The sequence below is a fragment of the Thunnus thynnus genome, chromosome 10 (assembly GCF_963924715.1).
Source record: "Thunnus thynnus chromosome 10, fThuThy2.1, whole genome shotgun sequence".
NCBI classification, from domain to species: domain Eukaryota; kingdom Metazoa; phylum Chordata; class Actinopteri; order Scombriformes; family Scombridae; genus Thunnus; species Thunnus thynnus.
Genome location: NC_089526.1, coordinates 6521864 through 6544917, shown reverse-complemented (window position 1 = coordinate 6544917; position 23054 = coordinate 6521864). Strand labels below are relative to the sequence as shown.

Genomic DNA, 23054 nt, shown 5'->3' with positions numbered 1-23054 from the left:
GTGTCAGGGGCGGAGAAGCTGAACAGGATGTTCTGACATCTTACATGTTTTTACAAAAGGGAGACAGAAGGTTGTGTACGTGCTGTAGCCTGCAGGTGTGTGCTTTGCTGCTGGGATGAAACTGATGTCTCTTTACAAAAGTCTTCCTATTTAAAAGAAAGTTGGAAAAGGTCTCTCAGGTCGTGATGTAGAGGTAGATTAACTTTCATGTCCTTCTTATTTTAACATTAACGTTAAGGCTGAAATTAACATTTATTAACTAAATTCAAAGTCATACATTGTAGCTGGTAACATTGCACCATAAATCAACATTATTCTGAAGGTATAACAAATGATTCTCACTGTTTGTGGTTGTCTGCCAAATGATGATCACAAACTAGGGGTAATATTTTTAGCCAGCTTTATGTTTGCCACTCCATCACTGCTGATGTATGCAGGGGTGTGTGTGTCACTAAATGTAAATTTGGAAAGCTGCTCAGGAGTTCTGTGTCTTTATCATAAATCATCCTCCTTCCCTGCTGAATGCACAGGGAGGGCAGTGTAATATAGGTGATATATAAGCCATTTTTCCTCCTGTTTCCCAGTTCGTATATCTCTTATATTCCTCCTTGGTGGACGGAAAATAACCTGTTGACAAAGATTCACACGCTGCTCGCAATAATACAGTGCTGATACATTCTGAATTCCTTGAGCCTCAGAGAAAATATTTCTGACAAGAAAGAGATATCAAGATAAATCTCAACGGGCTTCACAGAAGTTTGACATTCCCATATCTTCTCTGTGGCAGACAGCTGAGCTGCTGCTTTCTGATCTGGGTTCAGCTCTCACCAGGCTGCAGCGGCTCCAGGTGCCCCAGTCGTTGAGGACGCAATCCTCGGGGCAAGGCAGCCGGCTCTCTCTGGCTCCCAGGGGCATCTCCTCCGGGTCACATAGGTAGTCCTCCACAGACTCTGATGGGCCGTCTATGGTGTTGAGCATGCACCTGTGGAAACGGTCAAGAAACACACTGAATTTGACCGCATTTTACCAACGCTGCTGATGTGCTCCAGGAAACGCTGGAGTCTAACATTTTGTTTTAAAAGGACATGCTGGCAGTTTCATGGAGCACTCTACGACCTACTGTATATGTTTCTCAAGCAGTGGGGTGTGTCCCTCGGGGTAAGGGGGTCGATTTTATGAGAAAAATATTGTTGTATTTGGTCACAACAACATGAACTCCACTGGTTTTGGAGGCTGAATGTGGACAAGCTGGAAGTTGCACCTTTCTTTTTACTTTTTTAGATTATCAATTTATCTTTTAACCACGTAAACACATTTAAAACACATAAATACAATACATGAATAGATTAAGTGCAAAAATATATGATTTTAAACTGAATCCAGGCTTTCCTCAACTGCCTCGGCCATATTTTTAGAATCCTCTCCTTCTAAATTACAGCTTTAGACAGCAATAGACAAGATAAAGAGGAGGGAGGATCGCCGCCACTATTTTAACTCACAATTTCACCAGCTCTTAATGTTCTTTTGGAGATTTAGCTTAGGTCAATAGAGTATTTACTCACTGTACATCCACCAACTATTGTGAAGAGGTGCTGGACTTGATCATTGCAAAGGGTACAGGGGATGATATCATGTCTAGCAGCTATATTGCTGTGTGTTATAATTTGTGTGTGTGTGTGTGTGCTTTACTCCACTGTTTTTACAGAACTAGGATGTTTGGCTCTTTATGCACCACAAACCTAATTACAGTCTTATGAGTCTTATATAGTGTAATGATTTGCATGTGCAGAACATAAATTCAAAAATTTGGCAGGGTATCAGTTGTTGACTTGTTAGCACAGCCAACACAGCATCATGTCTATGATGAGTGTTCTGCATGTTTTCCCTGAAAAACATGTAATAATGTAGTCACATCCATGTGAATATAAAGTTGCATGTGACAGCCTGCAAATGCTGCAAAGAAAAGTCATATCATCATATTGCTTGTTTTCACCGATCAAGAGTCAAAACTCATATTCAGTCTACAGTAATATTAAAACAGAAAAGCAGCAATTTGACAAGCTAAGTGTGGTGTTTTTACTTCTAGCACTTATAGACACCATACCTGATCATTTTTAAAATACTAATGTATATAAACATAGATACAGATAGAAGGAGAGAGAGACAGGCTGTTAAATACCTGACTTTTCTGGTCTGTACGCCTTCACCGCAGTTCTCTTTTAAGTCGACGTTGCTGACCTTCCACACACTCCACGGCTCAGCAACCCACACATACTGATTACAGTCGCTCTGACACGGCACCACCTCATAGACCTGAGGACAGAATAACCTTATTATGTTGCTTAACATGCTCATGATATCATAAAATAGACACAGTGGCGAGTCAAAGAGTGAAACAGGAGCAGATTCATTTTCTTATTGCAAGAGCGTCATCAATGGGCAAGGCCAACGCTAATGATCATGATCGTCATGGTCACGGAAAAAAGTGGCCTCTACAATCAGTATTTTTTGTCTTATAAGTTTTTGGCTCAGCTCTTGGAGGTTTAGCTCAGCCAGTCAGATTTTTTTCTGCATTCAGAGCAGCTCTGCTTCTGAGAAATGTCTGTATAAATAAAACTCTCAATCTGCCATAGTGCCTTGTTTACTTACGGCAAGAATACTGTGAATATATACATCTATCTGTCAATGACCCACTGACATTGGTGACACTTAACATCTGTGACTATAATACAAATAGCTGAGGAAAGCGGCTCTTACCTGGGCCTGTAGCAGTGAGTCATATCCAGTGAGCATTGGGGTGGATTAAAAGGAGACAGATGGATTAATGAGCACATGCCAACTGTTCATATAGTGCAGAATCTATGATTAATGCAACGTTTGAGAGGACATAATCAGAAAAGCCTCTAGCATAAATACCTGTGTGAACTTAGCTGATACACACACACACACCCACCCACACACACACACACACACACTGCCAGGCATAGATCAGCACAACCTTAATCTGCATTTGTTGATACTCACAGGCCTGGAAAGCATTTCATTTTTGCAAACCATGGAAACCTTAAGGAATCAACAGGCACACCGTGGGGCATTAATAAGGTAGATGGGATCCATTTATAGCACCCGTTGCTTTTTGCACTGTCGCTGCTCAGCAAAAAAATGAGTGCAGCAATAATGAGGGGAAGGTAAAGGAAAGCTCCGCGCTCAAGCTTATTATTCATTAATAATTAATTTCTTTCTCTCCAGTGTTGGAGACGTATAATGTGTATCACAATTGTAATAAGTATAAATACATTGCAGCACAGCTCATAAATATTCAAGAAGCAATGGTGAGCCAAAAAAACACAGCTTCAGCTTTTAGCTCACACTCAGCTCACAGAAAGCTTCAGTACCTGGTTGATGTGGTCCAGTTTGGGACAAGGCCGGCCACCGTTGTAAGGTTTCTCTCGGAGCCATTTGGAGCGAACTTTGACTCCGCTGCCGCAGGACTTGCTACAACGTGACCAGTTAGACCATTCGCTGAGTTTACAGTCTGAAGGACAGGGGATGATGCACGCCTCCTCAATATAACCTGCAAGGAGGACAGAAGAAAAGAGGTGTTTTGTAGGTATCAAACTAATCCTTATGGTCTGGTTTTTGGCTTGTGACCTTGAAAAAAATGAAAGAAATGATTATCTGTATACAAGACAAAATTATGATTTGCTACTTTTCAGGCTGTTTTTGTGAATTGTTACTCAGTGTAATGTAGTCGGTTATTAATTATGTCAGAAGGAAAAGCATTCACTAGAAAACTCATAGGAAATTAACTCTGAAAAAGAAAAAAGCCAAAAACAAAAAAAAATCTGTTCTCTCTGCATCCCACCAGGAGGATTTTAGCCTCTAGGTTGAGAATGACTGCTTTGGACGAAAAAAATGGCCTTGGTCAGTTCATGAATCCTTTAAAAGAATCTTGTTTTCTTTATCCAGTATAAAACTACATTTGTCCTGATTCCCAGAGCATAGTTTTTTCTTTTCGATCTTACAAAAGAACATTAAAGTTCAAGAACTCTTTAAATGGTTGATGGGGAAAATGCCCAGCCGTAAGAGCTCTACAAACTATTCACCGATACTTCACAAACTAATCTAAATACACCTATTGACTTTCAGCCTGGTGGAATGAAGACAGAGTTCACATTCAAAAGTCCAATTTTATGGTTTGTTATATAAAGGTCTAAGAATCTACCCAAAAGCAGTTGTTACGTCTGGCAGCAAGCTTCATTATTTCAATCTATTTCCCTCAACTCACAGGGTCATGTCAAGTCAACAGGGCTGGTTATAAGCATCTCACTCTGCTTGTTACTCTTGTTTTTTTGAATCTTTCCCCATCTCGGGGCTGAGATTTCCCTTGTTTTTGCCAGTACACACAGGCCAAAGTTCAGTCAAATATGTTGAAAGAGATTATTCTTCTGAACCTTCTGTTTTCTGCATAAAATTTTCTTCTCGCTTGCTCAGAGTCTCTGTTTAGAAAACAGAACCTACAGTATTAATATTTTAGGCTTATGTTACAGCACTGGCCTGTAAATCAATTTAGCCTTTGATTAAGAAAATCAATGAGGTGAATGAGCCGGGAAAGTGGACTGTCTCACTGGGTGCATAAGTACTTCCTCTTTCTGATGTGGGCTCTTTCAGACTGCTTTGCTGTTTAGTGAGAGACATGTGTCACTACACAGACTGACAGATTTGCTGAAAACACACTTCCCACGATTTTAGACAAGTTTCATACAGCGTAGTCAATCCTTATAAATCAGATTTGTCAATGTACATATATGAGAGTATTTTTCTCACTTTTTTAACCTGGGAAATATCTTGCTAATAAGCACATACTGTATGTTCTCCTGTAGTACCATTATGCTTCACACAACAACAGCCATCCACTGCTGGAGGATCACTGGATAAGAGAGCGTTACTCATCCAGTGCATTGTTGGTCCAACAACTGATATGAACAAGTGACATCCCAGTGTCAAAGCCTCTTCTAACCTTTAGACTACCACAGTTCAGGCTGGAAACAAACATACACTGGGTTGTGTAGGTGTGGGAAATGTGGCAACAGGTACTACGTGTTTTAAGGCACCAAAACACAGCAGATCATAAAACTATGAGACAGGATTTTACAACTCTGTAAAGTTATCACAGCGACAATAACTTCTGTCTCGTTCAGTGCAAGGTACAGTAAACAGTGTAATTAGGCGGAGAATGTGCACTGGTATTTAATTTAAACGTTGAGGCAAAAGTGGCGCCACCTGATTGTTTTGACAGAGGCCCCTACTGCGGCATAATTGAAATCAACATGGAGGCTTTTTCGATGCAGTGTAAACGTTGGTGTAAATGCAGCGTTGCTTCAGATAGTGGGGGTTTGTCACAGAGAGACATATCAATTACAGTTATACAGTTATTATATCTTATAGTTAACACTCTCAGTCACACTTTCAACTTAACTACAAACCACTGCTCAAAGACACTTTAATAAGATGGATATTTGGGGCTTAAACATGGAGCTTAAACAAGATCTTTCTGCCCAATCTGCTGCTCCAAAACTGAACACTAAGATGTCTTTAAGCAAATATGACAAAGAAAAAATAATAAAAAGTCTGCTTAATCCAGTAAGGAGTCCTGGCAGTATGTTAGCAGCAACTAAATGTACACTATAATGATCATATCCATACACACACACACATACACACACTTCTGGCTGACCTCCTTACACTCCGTTGCCTCTGAGTCCAGATCACCATCTTTACCTCAACACCTTGCTGAGTTCAGCATGACCTCTGAAATAAGCTTCATCCCCCTTGACCTCCCACTGTAGGCCCTACTGTCAAGTCCAGTCAATCTAAATCACTGACGCTGTCACTTAAAGTTCACTCACAGCGCAAATGCTGCAGTCCTCAGCTAGCAGTTCACTCGTAGTTCAACTGATATAAACTTGTTAGGTGTCTTGCCAGGCTCTCGGGGGAGACTTTTGGGGTGAATCCAAGTAGGAGATCACTCCCATTGTCTTTAGAAGTGAACTTGCAACCTGGCTAAATCTCTTGTTGTGGTTCCTAAAGCAGTTGTCAGCTTTCCTAACTGCTGACTGCCAAATTTCACCTGAAATGTTAACAGTTTCACTGCCCGATCAGCTCTTGATTCCCCGATGATCGGATGATTGGGATACGCACTGAAATGCCTCTAGAAGAAGACATGCTTTTCAGCAACAGCCAAAATCTGTCAATACTTTGTTTATAACAACAGCATGCAATCTTTATATTAAGTAATCGAGCATAAAGTCATTTGTTCAACAGATGGCACATTAGCGTAATTTGTCCTTTACCATTATTCATAACATGGTAACAACATAATGTTTGAGTGAAAAATGCTCTGTTGCCATTTTCTCTTTGCACATACAGGAACCCACTGGCATCCCTGGCCTGTAAGGGATCAATTAATACAGAAATAGAAGACAAAAACATAATGTAGCAAATATAAAAAGCGCAAATTGATTACCTGAGCAGTGATCCATTTGATAAAACCCCCTGATGCTCCACACATGCTTGAAATCGCTGGTATTCCTCCTAAAAACTCTCTAAACTCAATCATATTCCAGATTTTTCAGTTTTATAGACGTTGTTTAGACACGGCTGATTTAAGACCTGCTGGGGCCCCAACATGAGACAATATAGTTTATGACACTACTGTGAGTTTCTCACTATCATCATATCTAACCTGAAGTTTTTTCAGTAAAACATTCATGTGTTTAGTGCTGTAATGACACAGAGAGCAAACCGCTTCTGTAAAATCAGTCTATTAGACATGCTTCTCGTAGGACAAGTCGATGAATAAACTGATCACTGCACTCATATTTCTTAGAGGAAAAGATTTTGTCTATTTTTAATATACAGTATGAACATGTACATTAGGTTCTGTGCTGGTGGATTGCTGTTTGTACCCACACAGTAGCTTATAATGGGACTTTCCCAATTAAAAGAAAAAAAATTCTACTGGCATGCGGGGCTCGTGGGTGCAAACGCAGAACACCATGAAGGAATAAAGGGTGGCTGAGTCACTATGTTGTTGGTTTCTATACCCAAATTTTATCCCCTCGACGGGTGGTTGGCACAGGAATCTTTATGTCCACCATTTGGCTTCAGGAACCATCCAACATTCCTACCTGATTTTTAACTTGGTACACTCCTGCACTACAATCATCTCCAAGGCAATGGGGGCAGTCTAATCCCTGGGCTCTCTCAAAATAACTGAGGACGAACTATCCTCAGGTTGTAGCACAGAGGAAGGAAAAAGAGTCACCATATGCCTTTGATGTACTTAACTACCCTCATCAAACACAAACCTCAGTCCTAAAACCTAAACAGCACATGTGCTGTAACACTCTAAACAGCATAAACTCAATTATACACACAGCCCCTCAGTGTGTTTCTATTGTTATTACAAATATGGGTCATCGTGCGCCAGCAAATCTGCTCACTGCAGCACCGCTCAAGTTCACAGGTCCTCAGCAAGATGCTCGCCCTTAAGCTTTACCCTTTGTGGCTTCCTGCAGTGAACAGATTCTCACATCCTGCTGAGAACAGGCCGAGGCTCCCTGAACCTTTCCGTTACATTCAGTTATGATAAAGGTCAAAGCATCATGGATCACTTATAGTCATAAATATAAGAATATGAGTTGTGTTAAATATATAGGACATTGCAGGGTACTTATATCATTTTTCATGACTGCACCATCACTATTAGCATAAAATTAATGGTTTAGCAGCCATTTAAATGGTACATACACTTGTTTGAATAGCTACAATAATGCTAATAGCTTAAATATTAATACATACAGTACCAGTCAAAAGTTTGGACACACTTGATACATACTGGTACTCCATGTTCTACATTTGATATGTTTGTAGAATTTTTTTTGTGAGATCGGATTGAAAAACCATCACAGGGTTAAAACTGCATCAGTATCGGCCCTCAGTATGATGGAAGATCAATACAATTTTACTATTCTAAATCATTGTTTTGACCTCCACTTGCAAAGTCTGTGGCTTGTTCTTGAGTCCTGACTTCCTCTGTCTCAGTCTGGACTTGGCTTTGAGTACAGTGAACATGACAAACACACTAATTAGATCTCTTTGTGGCTGACAGCAGTTATTGCTGGGAACTAATACAATCAGCAATTTGTCATTTGGATGCTATCCGCTTCTTGTGCTGCTGATTATGACATCAGTCTCCCTGCAGTCAGTCATCATTCATATGGTTCGAAAAATATGTACACATTTATGCAAACTTTTTAAATATATAATTCTCTGTATTTCTCAATAACTAAATTGTTACTTCCTGCAACTGTGCAAACCTCAAATATAAAAATAAAAGACTTTTATTGGGAACAACTGCTGAAAAAGATTCAGCAATATCTTCCCTTTATAACATTCACTCCCTCTCATAGAGAAACGAGGCAATCTGAAAAGAGAGCAATAGCACAAAGCTTGGATCAACGGGCACTTTTAATGATAATCCCCTTTTTTTTCCCGTTGATGTCTGTGGAATACAGAGATAACAGTGACACAGTTTTCCTGATCGCCATCGTAGCCGAGGGCATTGTGTCAGCTGCAGAGCGGTGAAAGGGCCATGTCTCCTCCTCTATCGAGATTAAAAGTGATGATGGCTGAGATGGAGAGAATAGCGCAGAAAATGAAGGAGGGAGTTGCAGAGAGAACAGCGGAAGAGCCACTGAATGAGGGGGATAAAAGAGAGATTTAATGATATCTGTGAGATTCACATGTACTAACGCCAAGCCTCATGAATGTGTTTTTTGTGTGCACCTCAAGGAACATTTCTCTTTTTTTTTTTTCTTTGCTCAATGATGCTTGTAGATGAATGCCTGGATGCACAAACACATACACTCACATTCACATAGGTGTAAAAATGCAGACAAGCTGACAAAAACACACAAACACACACACGCGCACACAACGCCGTCCTTACGATGTGCTCTTGTCACACCCACACTCAGATTAACTGACGCATATCTGAATCTCTGACTCACACAAGGAGACTAAAACCATGTTTATATATGCACAACACTGATGTATTCATTTGAACATCTCCCGCATTCTATTTCACAGCAATTTCACAACGAGTTTCTGAGCCCGGATTCTTTGCTTGAAGTATTTTGGATCTAAGATAAGACCTTACAACGAGGAGACAAATGATTCTGACAGGAGTGTGCCAGAAAAAGGCATCCTTATGTGAAATTCAGTATTCAAAATGAGTCGCTAGCCTCCATGGGAGGGGCTTTCATATGTGCACAAACAAAAATCCTTCGCCTCAGATGAATATTTAACAGAACAAAAGTTATTCTTGCATCTGCAGTTTTCCGACGTGCTACTGTATATTTCTCACCTGAAACCAAGAAGTCATGGCAGGAAAAGGAAAAAAAATAGGTTTTCCTGCATAATGTACAACACCTCAAGAATCGTATTTCTGTGCTTTAATGCAGATTTCTGTTGGAGCTGTTTCCATCGTCAGGGGTCAAAGGCCAAAATTAAAAAGTCAGTTCACCCACATTATGAATAAAACATATTTTCACACTGACCTAGCCAAACAGATAGCTTTAGTCGAATGTGCCAAGGTCAATTCAACAGAAACATCTCTGTCCAGAAAGAGTGTCTGTGTATCATTTTTCAATGCTGTGAGCATCATAAACATAAATCAATTTAAAAATCTATTCACCTCCATTATACTGGAGACAGATATGTCAAAACCTGGACAAATTAAACCAAAACTATATGTGCAGCTAGACTAGAGGTAACTGAGGTAATTTGGGTGAACAAACCTGTTAACAAACTCTATGATTTAACGTCTGCACGTACTCACCATGACTGTTGCAGCGCGAAGTCTCCACCAGCCTGTTGTCCTGGTCGTAACACACCATGGCCTGGTAGCGGTAGCCCTCTCCGCACTCCTTGATGTCTCCCTGGACTTTCATCCCTAGTATGCTCTCCGCTCTGCCTCCCTCAGGCAGGATGCAGTCTGACCAGTTCCCCACCGGCTGGGCGTTATACTTGTCACAGGGGCAGTACTGGGTCTCACTCAGAGGGTACATTTGTGTGTTCTTGCACTTGTCTTTCTTCTTGCTCCTCCCTGAGGAGTGGAGAGGCAGAGAGATGAGCAGAATCGCCTTGGGAGAGGTGACTGTCTGCTGGTGTTGGTGGATATCTGTCTCTGTTAGGCTGGAAAGGCTGTGAGTCTCATCATGATGTACTGAGGCAATTTACAAGACCTTATTTGGAATAGCGTACTCACTACAAAAAGGCCAGATGACGCAGCATCCTACATGCACTGAGGGGGGGGGGGGGGGCAGAACAACTCTTGATGATAGATTACGGCGGCAAAATTGTTTCAAGCAGAGTGCTCTTTTACTGAAACAGCTTGACATTTTTTATCTTCAGACATGTCAAGCATCGTTAATCATAGATCACTGTGCAAAGAAACTTCTTTTTCTTGTGGCAGCCTTTCATTAGGAGTTGTTTTCATATGAAAAAACCATATAATACGGCTTTGATTACTGTCTTTCTAACTTCCCGCAGCATCTCTACCTGTGGGTGCCATCAAACTGGTATGACTGCTTTTTTTTTTTGCATTCCAGCTAAGGTTTGCAAAGTATATCCTGCATTAGGTCCATGAGTGGTTGTTGATAATTACATCTGAGCAATGCAGCATGCTATAATCTGTCTATAAAGGTCATAGTTACCAACAGGCAGCAGAAGTATATGCTACCTGTTTCCTAGTGATCTATAGAGTCAGCAACAAAAAACCTAAACCTAAATTTATCTTTTTTTACTATTATAAATTGGGTAACATCTAACATTTTACTGATAACTTTTACCAAATATAAGATTCTGGATAAAACTACAAAATCCACACCATCTCCCTTCTGATTTAAAGCTTAAAACTATTAAACCACCTCCTCAAAAAGTGTCTATATGCACTACATGACCTCTCTGTTTTTTTTTACACTGAGGTGAACGGCTCGAAAGATATTCAACTTTTACATAAGAGGAAAATAAAAGTCATTCAAATCCTCTTTCTCGCAGTTTAAAGTTCACCCCCCCCAGTAACCTCTTGTAGAGGTGCATTAATGCATCGGATCGGTCATGTCATTTTGCTTTTATGACTGTGTTGCACAGGGCAACTCTGTAGGCACATAAAAGGCTGAGGAGTTATTTTGGATTTGTTGCTTTAATCCCACTGGAGCATTTAGCTGGCAAGTACCATCTGAATAGATTTATGACCTTGTGTTTCACTGTACTGCTCGTCTCTTGGATCATTGCCTACCGACATTACCCCCTAAATTGCCTGGTACCTCACAAACACTTAAACTACAGTACAAATAAGCTTGTCTGAAAAGTGTTCAAAACAACCGCCCCGTTATTTATGTTGTGCCACTCTGTTCTCACCTATCAATGCCCTCTTTCTAGTTCGGACCCCCGAACAGTCAGCTGTGCAGGACGAGAACTTGGACCAGTTGGTCAGCTGGCAGTCATCCTGGCAGGGGAGCTGACAGCGCTGAGTGATGGCAGGCATGGTCTTGGCGAATTTCAGACACTCGCTGATGTCGGCTTGCGTCCCATCCAGCTGGCGACAGGACACAGCTGGAAGAATTAGAGGAGGTCGGGTCAAAAAGGCTCCATTAGAATAGGAGGCCATTATATAGTTGAATGTTTCATTGTTCCTGCAGACAGATGAGCAGTCATAGTAGGTATTGAAAAGTGTAAGACAATATAATATGGTAATATAACAAAATGTGAGAGAGCTACAGTACAGAGATTCATTTCTTGTGTATTTCCATTTCATGCTACTTTATTTCGGGGGATGATGTGGAGCTCTTTACTCCACTACAGCTGTTTCTCAGGTAGAGTTACTAAGGATGTTGCAGATTCATACATATTCACATACAGTCAGCTTATAAAATAAGATACATACTTGCAATAACAATGCATCATATTTACAAATGAAACAAACTGTATATAAAGTAGGTAAAATTAGGTCTACAGCGAGGAACTACAAAATTACAATACCGTTTACATGTTATTGCATCTATAACGGGCCCAATAACAGCACATAATGTACTTAATAATAAGGGCCATTCTGTATATACCTGTAGGTTCTTTTAGTCTTGATAGTTTTGATAATTTTGCACACATTTCAAATATTAAAGTATTTTTACCTTGTGTTATAGCTCCATAAATCAAGTGAGGAGTAATGTTTTTGGATTTGATAAGTTCCTCCAGAGCCACAAAACACATTATACAACTGTTCCCACAGGCTGAATAGCCCTCCCTCTAACTAGTGAGATGACTTTGATATGTAAAATTGTTGGAGCACTCCTTTAATTAGCTACATAAAATCACATAGACAGTTAAAGGGCAACTAAAAAGTTAATGAAATAGATCAGATTCAGATTAGATCTCGTGGGGGGCTAAATAACAATTACGAGCAGAGCGGACACAAACGCATCTCTACCTCGATTGGTTTGAAGCCCACAAGTCAATTCGTCCTGGCTTGCATCATCCACAGTCTTTGTACTTTCAATAAAGGGTATTACTGTTGCTGCAATTTTTCATTTTCTTGTGATTCAGACGCTCTCCAGGGCTGTACTGTCATTGAGAAATCAATCTCTATGCACGTTTTTTTGCTGAACCCACACGGGCACTCGCAATTGGTTTGGAAAGAGCTCGTCTGGTGGTGTGTGAGGTCAGGCTTTATCTTGTGAAAGTGTGTGTGTGTGTGTGTGTGGAAGAAATATAGAGAGAAAGAATAGCACATGCTCTGAGTTGTTTTATGTGTTTAATAGTGCCGCTATAGTATTTTTTCTCTCTCTCTCAAAGAAAGACTCTGTCCAAGTAAACATCATAATACACTGTCAGAAAACACAGACCAGAAAAGACAGTGTGTCTTATTTGGTTTCAGTCAATGACAAAATGATTTCTGCCATTTAGAGGTGTCAGGGGTGTGAAAGCAATCGCAGGAGGGCCTGGACATCAGGTGTCATGTGGTATCAGATCACTGAAACACTGCAAAAAACGGTGAGTCTAAAGAGGACCTTTAAAGTGTTTTTTTTTTATGAATAAGCTGATTCTTCTGTCCATTAAGCTATCGAAGAAGAAACAGAAATATAAGCACTAATAATGGCTCTCTATAGGAGCTGGAACATAATGAAATTGATCATTCTGCGTGACCCTCTGAAATTGGATTTTTATGAAAGCCTCCCAGGACTACATCCATCCTTTATGAAAAAAAGCAAGAGGAAATATGCTTTTAAAAGGGAAAGCCACAACTCCTTCAAACTACTTGCCACTTATGCGTGAAGCCCATATGAACAGGCGGTTGGGTTGTTGTGTGCTATAGGCAAGGTGCAGCATTTTTCTCCCAAATTTCAACAAGAGACATTCGATTAAAATTGCATGACAAGAGCCGGAGGTGGGGAGAAAAAAAAAAAAAAAACCAGCAGTGAAACAATCCAAACTGTCAAACGAGTCTCAAGAGGCGCATGTTGAGTTGTGAACACACTTCCTTCTCAATTTCACTGAGGATTATAAAAATAAAAATAAATAGAAAAAACAGGAGAAAAAAAAAAAAAAAGGCTGTTGTTGATGTTTTTAGGAGTGTCAGCCTTAGTTTGCGTTACGTAAGCAGGAGGATTTGATGTGTGCTCTAAGTAAGTTGGCCTTTTCTCTAAACCTTGGCACATCCATCTGCTGCCTCGTGGCTGGGTTCCAGATGCACCGCAATGAGCAAAAATTTAATTTACGGTGATTAGGAACGGTTCAGTGAAGATGCAGACGGAAATGGGAGATGAAGAGATTGGTTTCTATACCTCTTGTCTGAAGTCCTGGTCCACAGGTCTCCTGAGCACTGGCACTGTCCTGTCTGAGAAACCACGGGACCAGCTGGCACTTCCTCCATTTGTGGGTTTTCCACCTGGAATAAATCAGGACAAATGCAGCCATATCAATACACCCACAGTGTTTGCTATTACACCAACATCTTGCACTTTAGCTTGTAAGACAGTCAGTAAGTAATACAGTACAGTGCATACTCTATTAACAAATCCACCAGGACAAACTCACATATATTTATTGTCATCAGCAAGTGAAAAAACATCTGATTCTGACGTCAAGGTCATTTAAATAATATCACTGTTCATCTTTTTTTTTGTTTGAGAGCTGCATCTTCATGCCCTTCATCATGATTATTGTAATAATTATTTAAGGTGTAGCTACACAGACAAAATTGAGAACATAAAACACAAAACTACTACATTATGGTGATAAACAAGATAAACAGTTCCTTATAAAATAACCTCTTGTCCATTATTCACCTTTAAACTGGTCAGTTCTGATCATAGATTTGATCAAAGTGTATTAAATCACTGTTTAACATTTTATAACAGCTCTTTAATACAGTCCTACCCAAAGTACTCTATATATTCTTGTAAGTTCAGTTTATTAGTTAGTTTTCCCCATAACCTTTTACAGCTTTTACTGTTCATTAATCTGTCCAAAGCAGACTAAACAAGGCAGTGTGCGTCTATTAATAAACACATACAGAAGATACTTTGAGAGGTGTGAGGAGACAATTAAACTGTGAGAGTATGCAAGTGTAGAGGAAAGGTTTCATGGTTACAGAACAAGCAAATAATGTGTTAGAAATGATGCTGTATTGAAAAAGATAGATAGTCACAGCCAAAACAGCTTTAAAGGATAAGTCTAGTGATATCTAATATTTTTCTTACTGTCAACAAATCCCACAAAAAGACCAAAACCAACGATGTATTGATCCTACTAACAAGTATTGTCTGTGTAGCCAAAGTCTGATATACAGTAGCTTATTCCTCTGTGATATAGTCCTCTATTGCTGTCCAAAATGATCAAAACCACATCAATGAGCCACATCGCTGCACTGGCTGACATGTTTCACCACAAAAAAACCTGAACACTGTAGTTTATTTTAAGTCGATCCCACACACTCCGTACTGTTGCCACAAAAACTCTCTAGTGCACCAAATCTGCCAACAAACACGCTATTTACTCGTGTTTGATGTCTGTGAAGATTCTCAGTCATCCAGGTCATGGTTGTCCAAGGAGGGTTGAATCGAGGGCAATTGGACTTGGTTGTAGATACTTGCAGAGGTTTCGCCTCTCATCCGAGGGACTTCTTCATTTCGAGTAATGTTTGCTGAGAGCTAAACTCCCCAGCTGTTGCAGGATATTATTTGGCTTTTTTTTTTTTAAATTAAGTGTTTGTCCATGACCCGCTTTTAAAAGGTTTACATCTTCAGTAGGAACTGATAGGAAACTCAGAAACTGGCAACACATTGTTGGTTTTGGTGCTTTCATGTGATTTGTTGACAATAAGAAAACTATAAAATAACGCCATCCTTATGCTATGAGAAGTAAAAAACATGAAATTAGCCAAAAAATTGTGTGACGCCTCATTCTGACAGCAGCATTATGGGTAGTGCTTTTACCTGAAACCTGGACAGATTTTGGGGACCTCACAGTCCTTCTCTTCCTCCAGCACCTCTGGACAGTCCTGTCCTCCGTTGGACGGCAGCTGGATGATAAGACGTTTCCTTGATTGCTTTTTCTTCACAGCGTTACCAGCTGAACAAACAAAACACAGACAAAAATATTGAATTAAAATTTTTTAAAAAATGCCTTCATTTGGAAGTGATTAGAAAAATGTCATAGTGATAAGCTAGGCTGCCCTGTTAGTAGTTCTTGAAGAATGAGCTTAGAGACTAGTATTGCCAAATCGAATTGGACAGCTATCATAAAAAACATGCGTGTCTGATGACTGGGGATATAAAGCCAACAACAATGATGTAGAAAAATCCCATTAGACCTTGGAATTGACTCGGATGAAATTTATGGGTATTTACATGTGTGGAGATGCCCTTGAGTAGTTCATTAAGATGAAACGAGCCTCCGTATAGTCCTGAACCTTGCTTTAAACCTTTGTACGTGGGTAGTACATAATTCTCTGCACAAGGTGAGGATATCAACATCATCAAATTAAAATGCGCAGCCATTGCTGCGTGTGATCAGAACGAAGAGATTTATGCCACAGCGTCACATGAAGAGGTCATCAAAATATGGACGATAATGATTTTCAGTTGTAAATCAATTTAATGTGTTCGCCACTTTTTCAACAGCTTGGGCGATGGCTTCCTGACAAAGGTGACCTCATCTGAACAATGTTTTTCTATCGCAGCATGAAAACAACAACAACAACGAGACGCACTCGCTGGCACTTGTAGCCACGGGCGAGTCGGCTTGCCAAGCGCACTTAAAGAGGTCGGCCCAAAGGTTGTCTTACATGCCAATCTGTCAAATTAATTATGTGTAACGAGACATGAGCGCACCAGTTTGGGCAGTTAATGTGTCTTGAGACTGTGCAGAGGGTCCCATATCTGCAGTTTTTCCACACAATAAAATCAAATTTGTTTCTGTGTAGACTAGGATAGAGAATTAAGCATGGCCTGTTTAATTGATTATTATCATACTATAGTTTATCATTGTGGTCTGAAAGTGTTATGCTAAATAAGTGTCAGAAATGCTTGCCAAGAATGCTATTTACTAAATTAATTAATTTAAAAGCACTAAAGCCTGACTGAAAATGAGCTATAACTAAACTAAAATTTGCAATGTTTAGCATGTTCAGTAAATTCAAAAACAGGGAAATAAAAAACTGAATCTTTAATAACCATGCCAAGCACTTAAAAACTTATTCTGACTCTTTTCCAGGGATCTGTATCAGGCAGCTGGGTCACCTCAGCTTTCAGGCAAATCTTTTTTTTTTCCCCCCACTGTACCTGCGTCACAAGTTACAGGGCAGGGAGTCCAGTCGCTGAAAGGGGTCACGATACAGTCTTTCTTGCAGGGCAGCTGACATGGCCGTACTGTGCTGGGGCGAGGACCGTCTGGACACCTGGGCAACAAAAACACACACACACACACAGCGGGACTGTAGAGTAACATGGCTGGAAACTCTTTACACATTCACCAAAACAGAACAGCAAGATCTTAAAGGCCAAAAAAAAGGAATTTGCAGGGGTAGATTTTTGCTCAGTGGGTTTTTTGGGAGACGGATGACAACACGATTATGACTGTAACTTACCCATGGAAAAAAAAAAATCACTGGGTGGACCTCCCAGGCTCTTAGACCATCAGATAACACCTGATGGTTTGGATTTCTGCTCAGTTTAAAGCTGCACAAGGATGTTTTTTTAAAGGTTGCAACATCTTAAATTACGATATAAATCCCCAAAAGAAATCCCATAATGTTGCCCTGTATGCGCAAATTAAATTTTGGTTTTGTTTAATGGGCACTTTACCACTCACATCTTTTAAGAATTAAGACTGAAATCGGAACCGTCTGTCTACTAAACAGAAGTGAGTGAACATTTTTGCCAGACTAACTTTTAGATTTTTGTATTTGTTCTCAAGAATAAATACACCTTTTTATGTTACAAATTATTTTGTGTGACTTCTGGTTAGTGAACTTAATCCAAACATTAAAACATTACCCAGGCTCCAATGACTTTATACATCTATCTATAGTGATGACTCAACTGACATTTAAAGTAGTGACTGATAGAAATATAAACATATTTTATATCTCAATTAAGGTTTGGCGCAGCATCCATCTGGGCATTGCTTGAATACCGAATGTAATTATTCTAGGCTCAATCTAGGGCAATAAAAACTGATGAAAACCTCTGTAATAACATCAATTTTATGAATATAGATATAAATATGCTGCTATCTGGCTGACAGTACTTGAGTGATATTTACAGTAGAGATGGCCCTACAGAGCAACGTAGGCGTGACAGGAAACGTTTGGCAGATCAATATGAAGACGTTCTACATGATTCCTCTCTGCTGAGGAAACCGCAACACAAGGAGAAAGCCAGCAGGCCGGCCTCGGGATAGAAACTCCCTTGTTTTAACCGGATTCTCCTATCAGTGAGTGATAATCCTTTTGATGGCACAGAATGCTAGGTCAAGCTGAGGTTTTTCGAACAAGGGTTATGGTTAATCTTCAGGCATTTAAGCACGTAAGGTCCCTTGTGCATACTACTGGACCGAGATAAATAGGTCGAGACAGACCTGCTGAAAGACATCTTGTAATCTGATTTCTGCAACACTGCGTCCTCGATCTTGCAGAGGGATGTTGCTGCTTTGTTTCCTCATCCTATGGCTGACACTGCGATCATCTGGGTCAGGTTTAATGTTGCTAAGAATGAGCGTTCTCCTCTGGGCGTTCCATACTCGTTAGCATGGTGTTATCAGGGAAACGATAGGGAGCCTCACAGGCAAAATGTAATAATGTAACAGCGACACAAGGAGAGATTTATTTTTATTACCAATAGACAGAGCTAAATCCCTCTCAAGCGGAACAAATCCTCTGGTGTCTTCATACAAGTGAATGGTCTCCAGAAAAAAAACAGCTGCCGGATGCAGCAGGGGGAGGATACATTACATGTTCAGCATTGAGCTGATGCTCACGTCCGTAAAAGTGAATGAACAAGCGTCTAGCTGGAGGACACTTCAACAGGACGCAAGGTTGTTGAGATTCAACCTGTGAACCTGAGTCTGCAGAACAGGATTTTACCAATTTATATATAAACCTATTTTTACCCCGTAATCTCTAGAGTCTGTAGAGATCAAGAAGCTCTTTATCAAGGGAAACCTGGCATAGGATACAGCGTGGAGACGAAAATAAACAGCGCACAGAAATCTGCAATATCTAAATACAATCGTATATAGAGCAGAGAGAAAAATATTATTCATTATATAAGTGTTCCAACAAGCAGGAGGCCAATATCAAATCTGCCAGCTCATGAATCAAACTTATTTAAGTCTCAACAAAACAAATTAAACATATCTTTTCATTTTGTTTCATCAGAAATTAATTCAAACTTAAGTAAGAATTATTGTTTGAATTCACAGCAATAAATCAGTCACTTCATTGCCAAACTCTTCTGCTGCGAGTTCCAAAACGATAATACATGAACTAGCTCACCGAATTCTACAATTTCCACAAATGTAGTAGAGAATATGAGTTTGTTATCTATGCAAGTGATACCAACTGTAAATGTAAATGTACTATCATGTCATGAGGGAGGGATCATAGCCCTGAGCCAGTGCTGTGCCATGTTGTGACTCTTGGTTTACCCAAGAGATCAATGACAGTACGGATTAAACCTTTGACCTCATTATACTCCCCGTACTACTCAAAAATGAGAAACGTCTGAGGATGAGCTACACTTCACCGCTCGTGTGTGATCTTGAAAGGACATGGGGAATAAAACAATATTCCTATTTAGATAAAACACCACGGTTTAAAAATGCAGTTTGACTTCTGCCTTTGATCCAGGAAGAACACGCTCCGCATAGCAAACTAAACCTTAGAGGACTAAAAGACCAATTTCAGAAGCGCAGATTGCCTGCCTTTAGATTTCACCTTTCCAGCGTCCACACAAACATACAAACACAAGCAAATGTTGTGACGAGACAACACTGGTTGTTCAGAGACCTAAAACAACTTATGTTTATGATTTGCTAAGACTAGGGACTTCTTGTGGTCAAGTGAATTATGACAGTTGTCTCTCAGTGGCCAAGATGGAAGTGGTGTTATGTTGTTAGGGAGGAGGTCAGGGTGGAGGGTTGGGCGTACAAAGCATGTGACTTGTACACAAAAGATCACTGTTCATACTAGGGATGAGCTGATCGATACTGTGGGATCGATACTTCGACGCTACTCATTTGGTATCGACTCCTTTAAAACAATATTGATGATAAAATTATATAAATATAAAACGTGGGTGGCTGCGTCACTTCCAAACATTTTCAGTAATTTTGTATAATGTTTGTGCCAATAAACAGCTCTGACATGTTTAGCTGGCCCGTGTCACATGACTGTGTGACATGAGAAACGTGCACAGTCGCACACTTCTGCATCGAACTTGTGAAAGAGTGGCAGGAAGCGTTTCAGCAAGATGCACTATTTGTGACAAGAAGCAGCAACACGAGTAAGTAAGTAATTAAGAAATTATCAGTATCAGTGTCATTAAAATTGTAACAAAAAGTATCAGTATCGTATCAAATTAAAAAAGTTTGGTATCGCCCATTCCTAGTTCATATCCTGTCTCTAACCAGGAGTTAATGTTGGTTTCTTTCAGCCATGACCACCATCTTTTCCTAACCTTAACCAAGTAGTTTTTGTAACCCAAACCCAAATCTTTGCAGCCAAACCTTCTTTCCTTCGAACCAAACCTCAAGCATAGCTTTGGCAGATCATTAAATAGTCATATGAATCACTTTTTGCAATAGTCATATACATTTTGAAAGGCACTAACTAACAATGCTGTCCTGTAGATAATAGGAAACATCAGAAAACGCTCTGATGGGTTATTTTGGAAGACAGTGATAAATGACCCATTTTGTCATTTCACTCTGAGGACTTGTGGTTCTGGATCAACTACTGTTTTACTAAGGCTGCACACCGCAACCACACATGCATGTGGCTACAAATGTCATCTCAGAGAGAACGATTTGAAAAATTATGTCAATAATCTAAACAAATCATGCACATTAATAATTGAGATTGTTACCGTCGTTTTGTGATCATTTACTAAACGACAGTAGCTCACTAATAAACACTTAAGGTTCAAGTAATGGTTAAGTTTATACTATGTCTTGGTTGGGAATCCCGGCCCTGGTCCTTAGGGTGGAGTTAGGATTAGGCTATGCATGTTCTCTCTCTCTCACTCTCTCTGGGTTTCCCTTTCCCCGCAGTCCAAAAACATGCAGGTCACGTAAACTGGAGACTCCAAATTGCCAATAGGCGTAAAAGTGAAGTGTGACTGTGTTTCGTCTATGTGCTAACCCAGTTACCGACTGGTGATCTGCACGCTGGGGCTGGCCCAAGGCCCTGGAAATCCTGAACGGGTATCAGTGGGTATAAAAAATTACTGAATGGATGGTCATTTCTCAAAGGCAGTTAAAGGAGAGGTTTTTCATGTCTGTCTTAAAACAACAGTCAGGTTCCCATATGAACACTGAAACAGGTTTTGCATGCTATAATTATTCCTCCTGTTCATACTTGCTATTAGACTCCTTCCTAATACACTTCCAATGTAAGTGAAAATCCACAGTCCTTATTTTGTGCAAAAAGATATTTAAATATTTAAGTGAAGCTTATATGAAGATTAAGCCATCCAATTTTGTTAAGTCAAGTGGATATCTTCCAAAGCTACAGCCTTTTTTTTTAGAAAAAAATCCCTCTTTTTGTTACTATCCTTCCACTGCAGCTCAACAAAGAAACACTGTCCGTGGAAACACAAAGGCTTTTTTTTTTTTCTAAAAAGACTAACTTTGGAGGTTATCTGCTTGATTTGAGTAATGCAAGACAGATGAAGCTTCATATCGGTGATAAAGTCTTGAATACATTTTTGCACTGAAGGAGGCTCGATGATTTTGTCCTCCATCACTTACATTGAAAGGGCATTGGGAAGCGATGTTTTAATGGCCAGTATGAACAGGAGGAATGATTACAGCGAGCAATATATATAGGCACCTGACTTGTTTTAAGACAGACCTGTAAAATTGTGAAGCTATCATTTAAGTGTTAATGTCTGACACCTACATTTAGATTTAGTTGGATAGGTTGAATCATGAATGGTACTTTTCATCTCTTTTTATGAAACAATCTTGACCAGCATAGCTTTCACTCCTAATTGTGTTTTCTATAATCCCTGCTGTAACCAACCTGTGTGTTTAAAGTGTTTTACATAGGTCAATGGGTTGACTCATAGCACGTTTCCCTCTACAGAGAGAGCCATATTAAAGCAGGCTACTAGGACTCCAGGGGTAATATTTGATGCTAACCTCTGTTTTGACGATCAAGTCAAAAATGTTGTCCAGTCATGTTTTTTTCAGCTCAAGATAATCCCTAAAATTACGTCATTTTTATCAATTCCTGATTTTAAAAAAAGTTGTACATGCTTTTATCTATTCTGAGCTTGATTATTGGAACGGACTTTACTCGGGTATCGGCCAGGGCTCCCTCCACTGCCTCCAATTGGTACAAAACACTGCTGCTCAACTTATTACTGGGACAAAGAGGCATGATCATATTACCCCTGTGCTTGCCTCCCTACACTGGCTCCCTGTTAGATTTCACATTGATTTAAAAATCTTATTGCTCACTTTGAAGGTCTTAAATGGCCTTTCTCCTAAATACATGGCTGATTTATTGACCTGGTATGTGCCCTCTTGGCCATTAAGAGAAATAGATGGAGCCCTGCTGGTTACTCCCAGGTCACGGTTTGTGACTAAGGGTGATCGGGCTTTTGCCATTAGAGATCCCACACTATGGGACTATCTGCCTACTGAACTCAGACACACAAAGTCTCTACCTTCTTTTAAATCTCTTCTGAAAACTTTTCTCTTTGTGAAAGCTTTTGGAAATGTTTGATATATGTTTTTATTTAGTTGATCCTCATTTTATTGTCTTCACTTTCTCTGTGCTCATGTCCTTTGGCCTCATTCTCATTTTATCTGCCAAGCCTGGTTTTATTTCCTTTTTGTAAAGCACTTTGTAACATTGTTAAGAAAGGTGCTATATAAATAAAGTTTATTATCCCTTCTGTTCCCCTTTTAGACTAATTATGGGTATTATCCAAATTTAGATGATTAAAATTCAATTACATTCCAGTTTCTGGAAAAAACAGGCCATGTTTGTTGGCAGAACACAATACCAGCCAGAATACTTACAGCACAATGCTTGGCTGGAAGACTCTGTCCGTGGGGGTGTGAAAGCTAGATGTAATGTTGTCATTTATGCATTTTTTATTATGTATTCATTTTGTCATTCCACTGTTTTTCCTCCTTCATGTCTCCTTTTGTCATTTTGTCTCTAATATTCAATTATTTTATCTTAGCTTGTCACATTG

At 39.8% G+C, this 23054-nt stretch overlaps 1 protein-coding gene across 1 annotated transcript in view; it reads right to left on the bottom strand.

Moving 5' to 3' along the window:
* thsd7ab (thrombospondin, type I, domain containing 7Ab) overlaps positions 1-23054 on the bottom strand; it is a 137133-nt gene that overhangs the window by 35595 nt on the left and 78484 nt on the right. The window contains exons 9-17 of the mRNA XM_067600170.1: positions 16908-17023; positions 15561-15696; positions 13908-14011; positions 11488-11682; positions 9905-10171; positions 3396-3574; positions 2758-2763; positions 2180-2313; positions 829-982 (exon numbers count right to left, since the gene is read on the bottom strand). Of these exons, the coding sequence (XP_067456271.1) occupies positions 829-982; positions 2180-2313; positions 2758-2763; positions 3396-3574; positions 9905-10171; positions 11488-11682; positions 13908-14011; positions 15561-15696; positions 16908-17023 (1291 nt within the window). The remainder of the gene's footprint in view (positions 1-828; positions 983-2179; positions 2314-2757; positions 2764-3395; positions 3575-9904; positions 10172-11487; positions 11683-13907; positions 14012-15560; positions 15697-16907; positions 17024-23054) is intronic.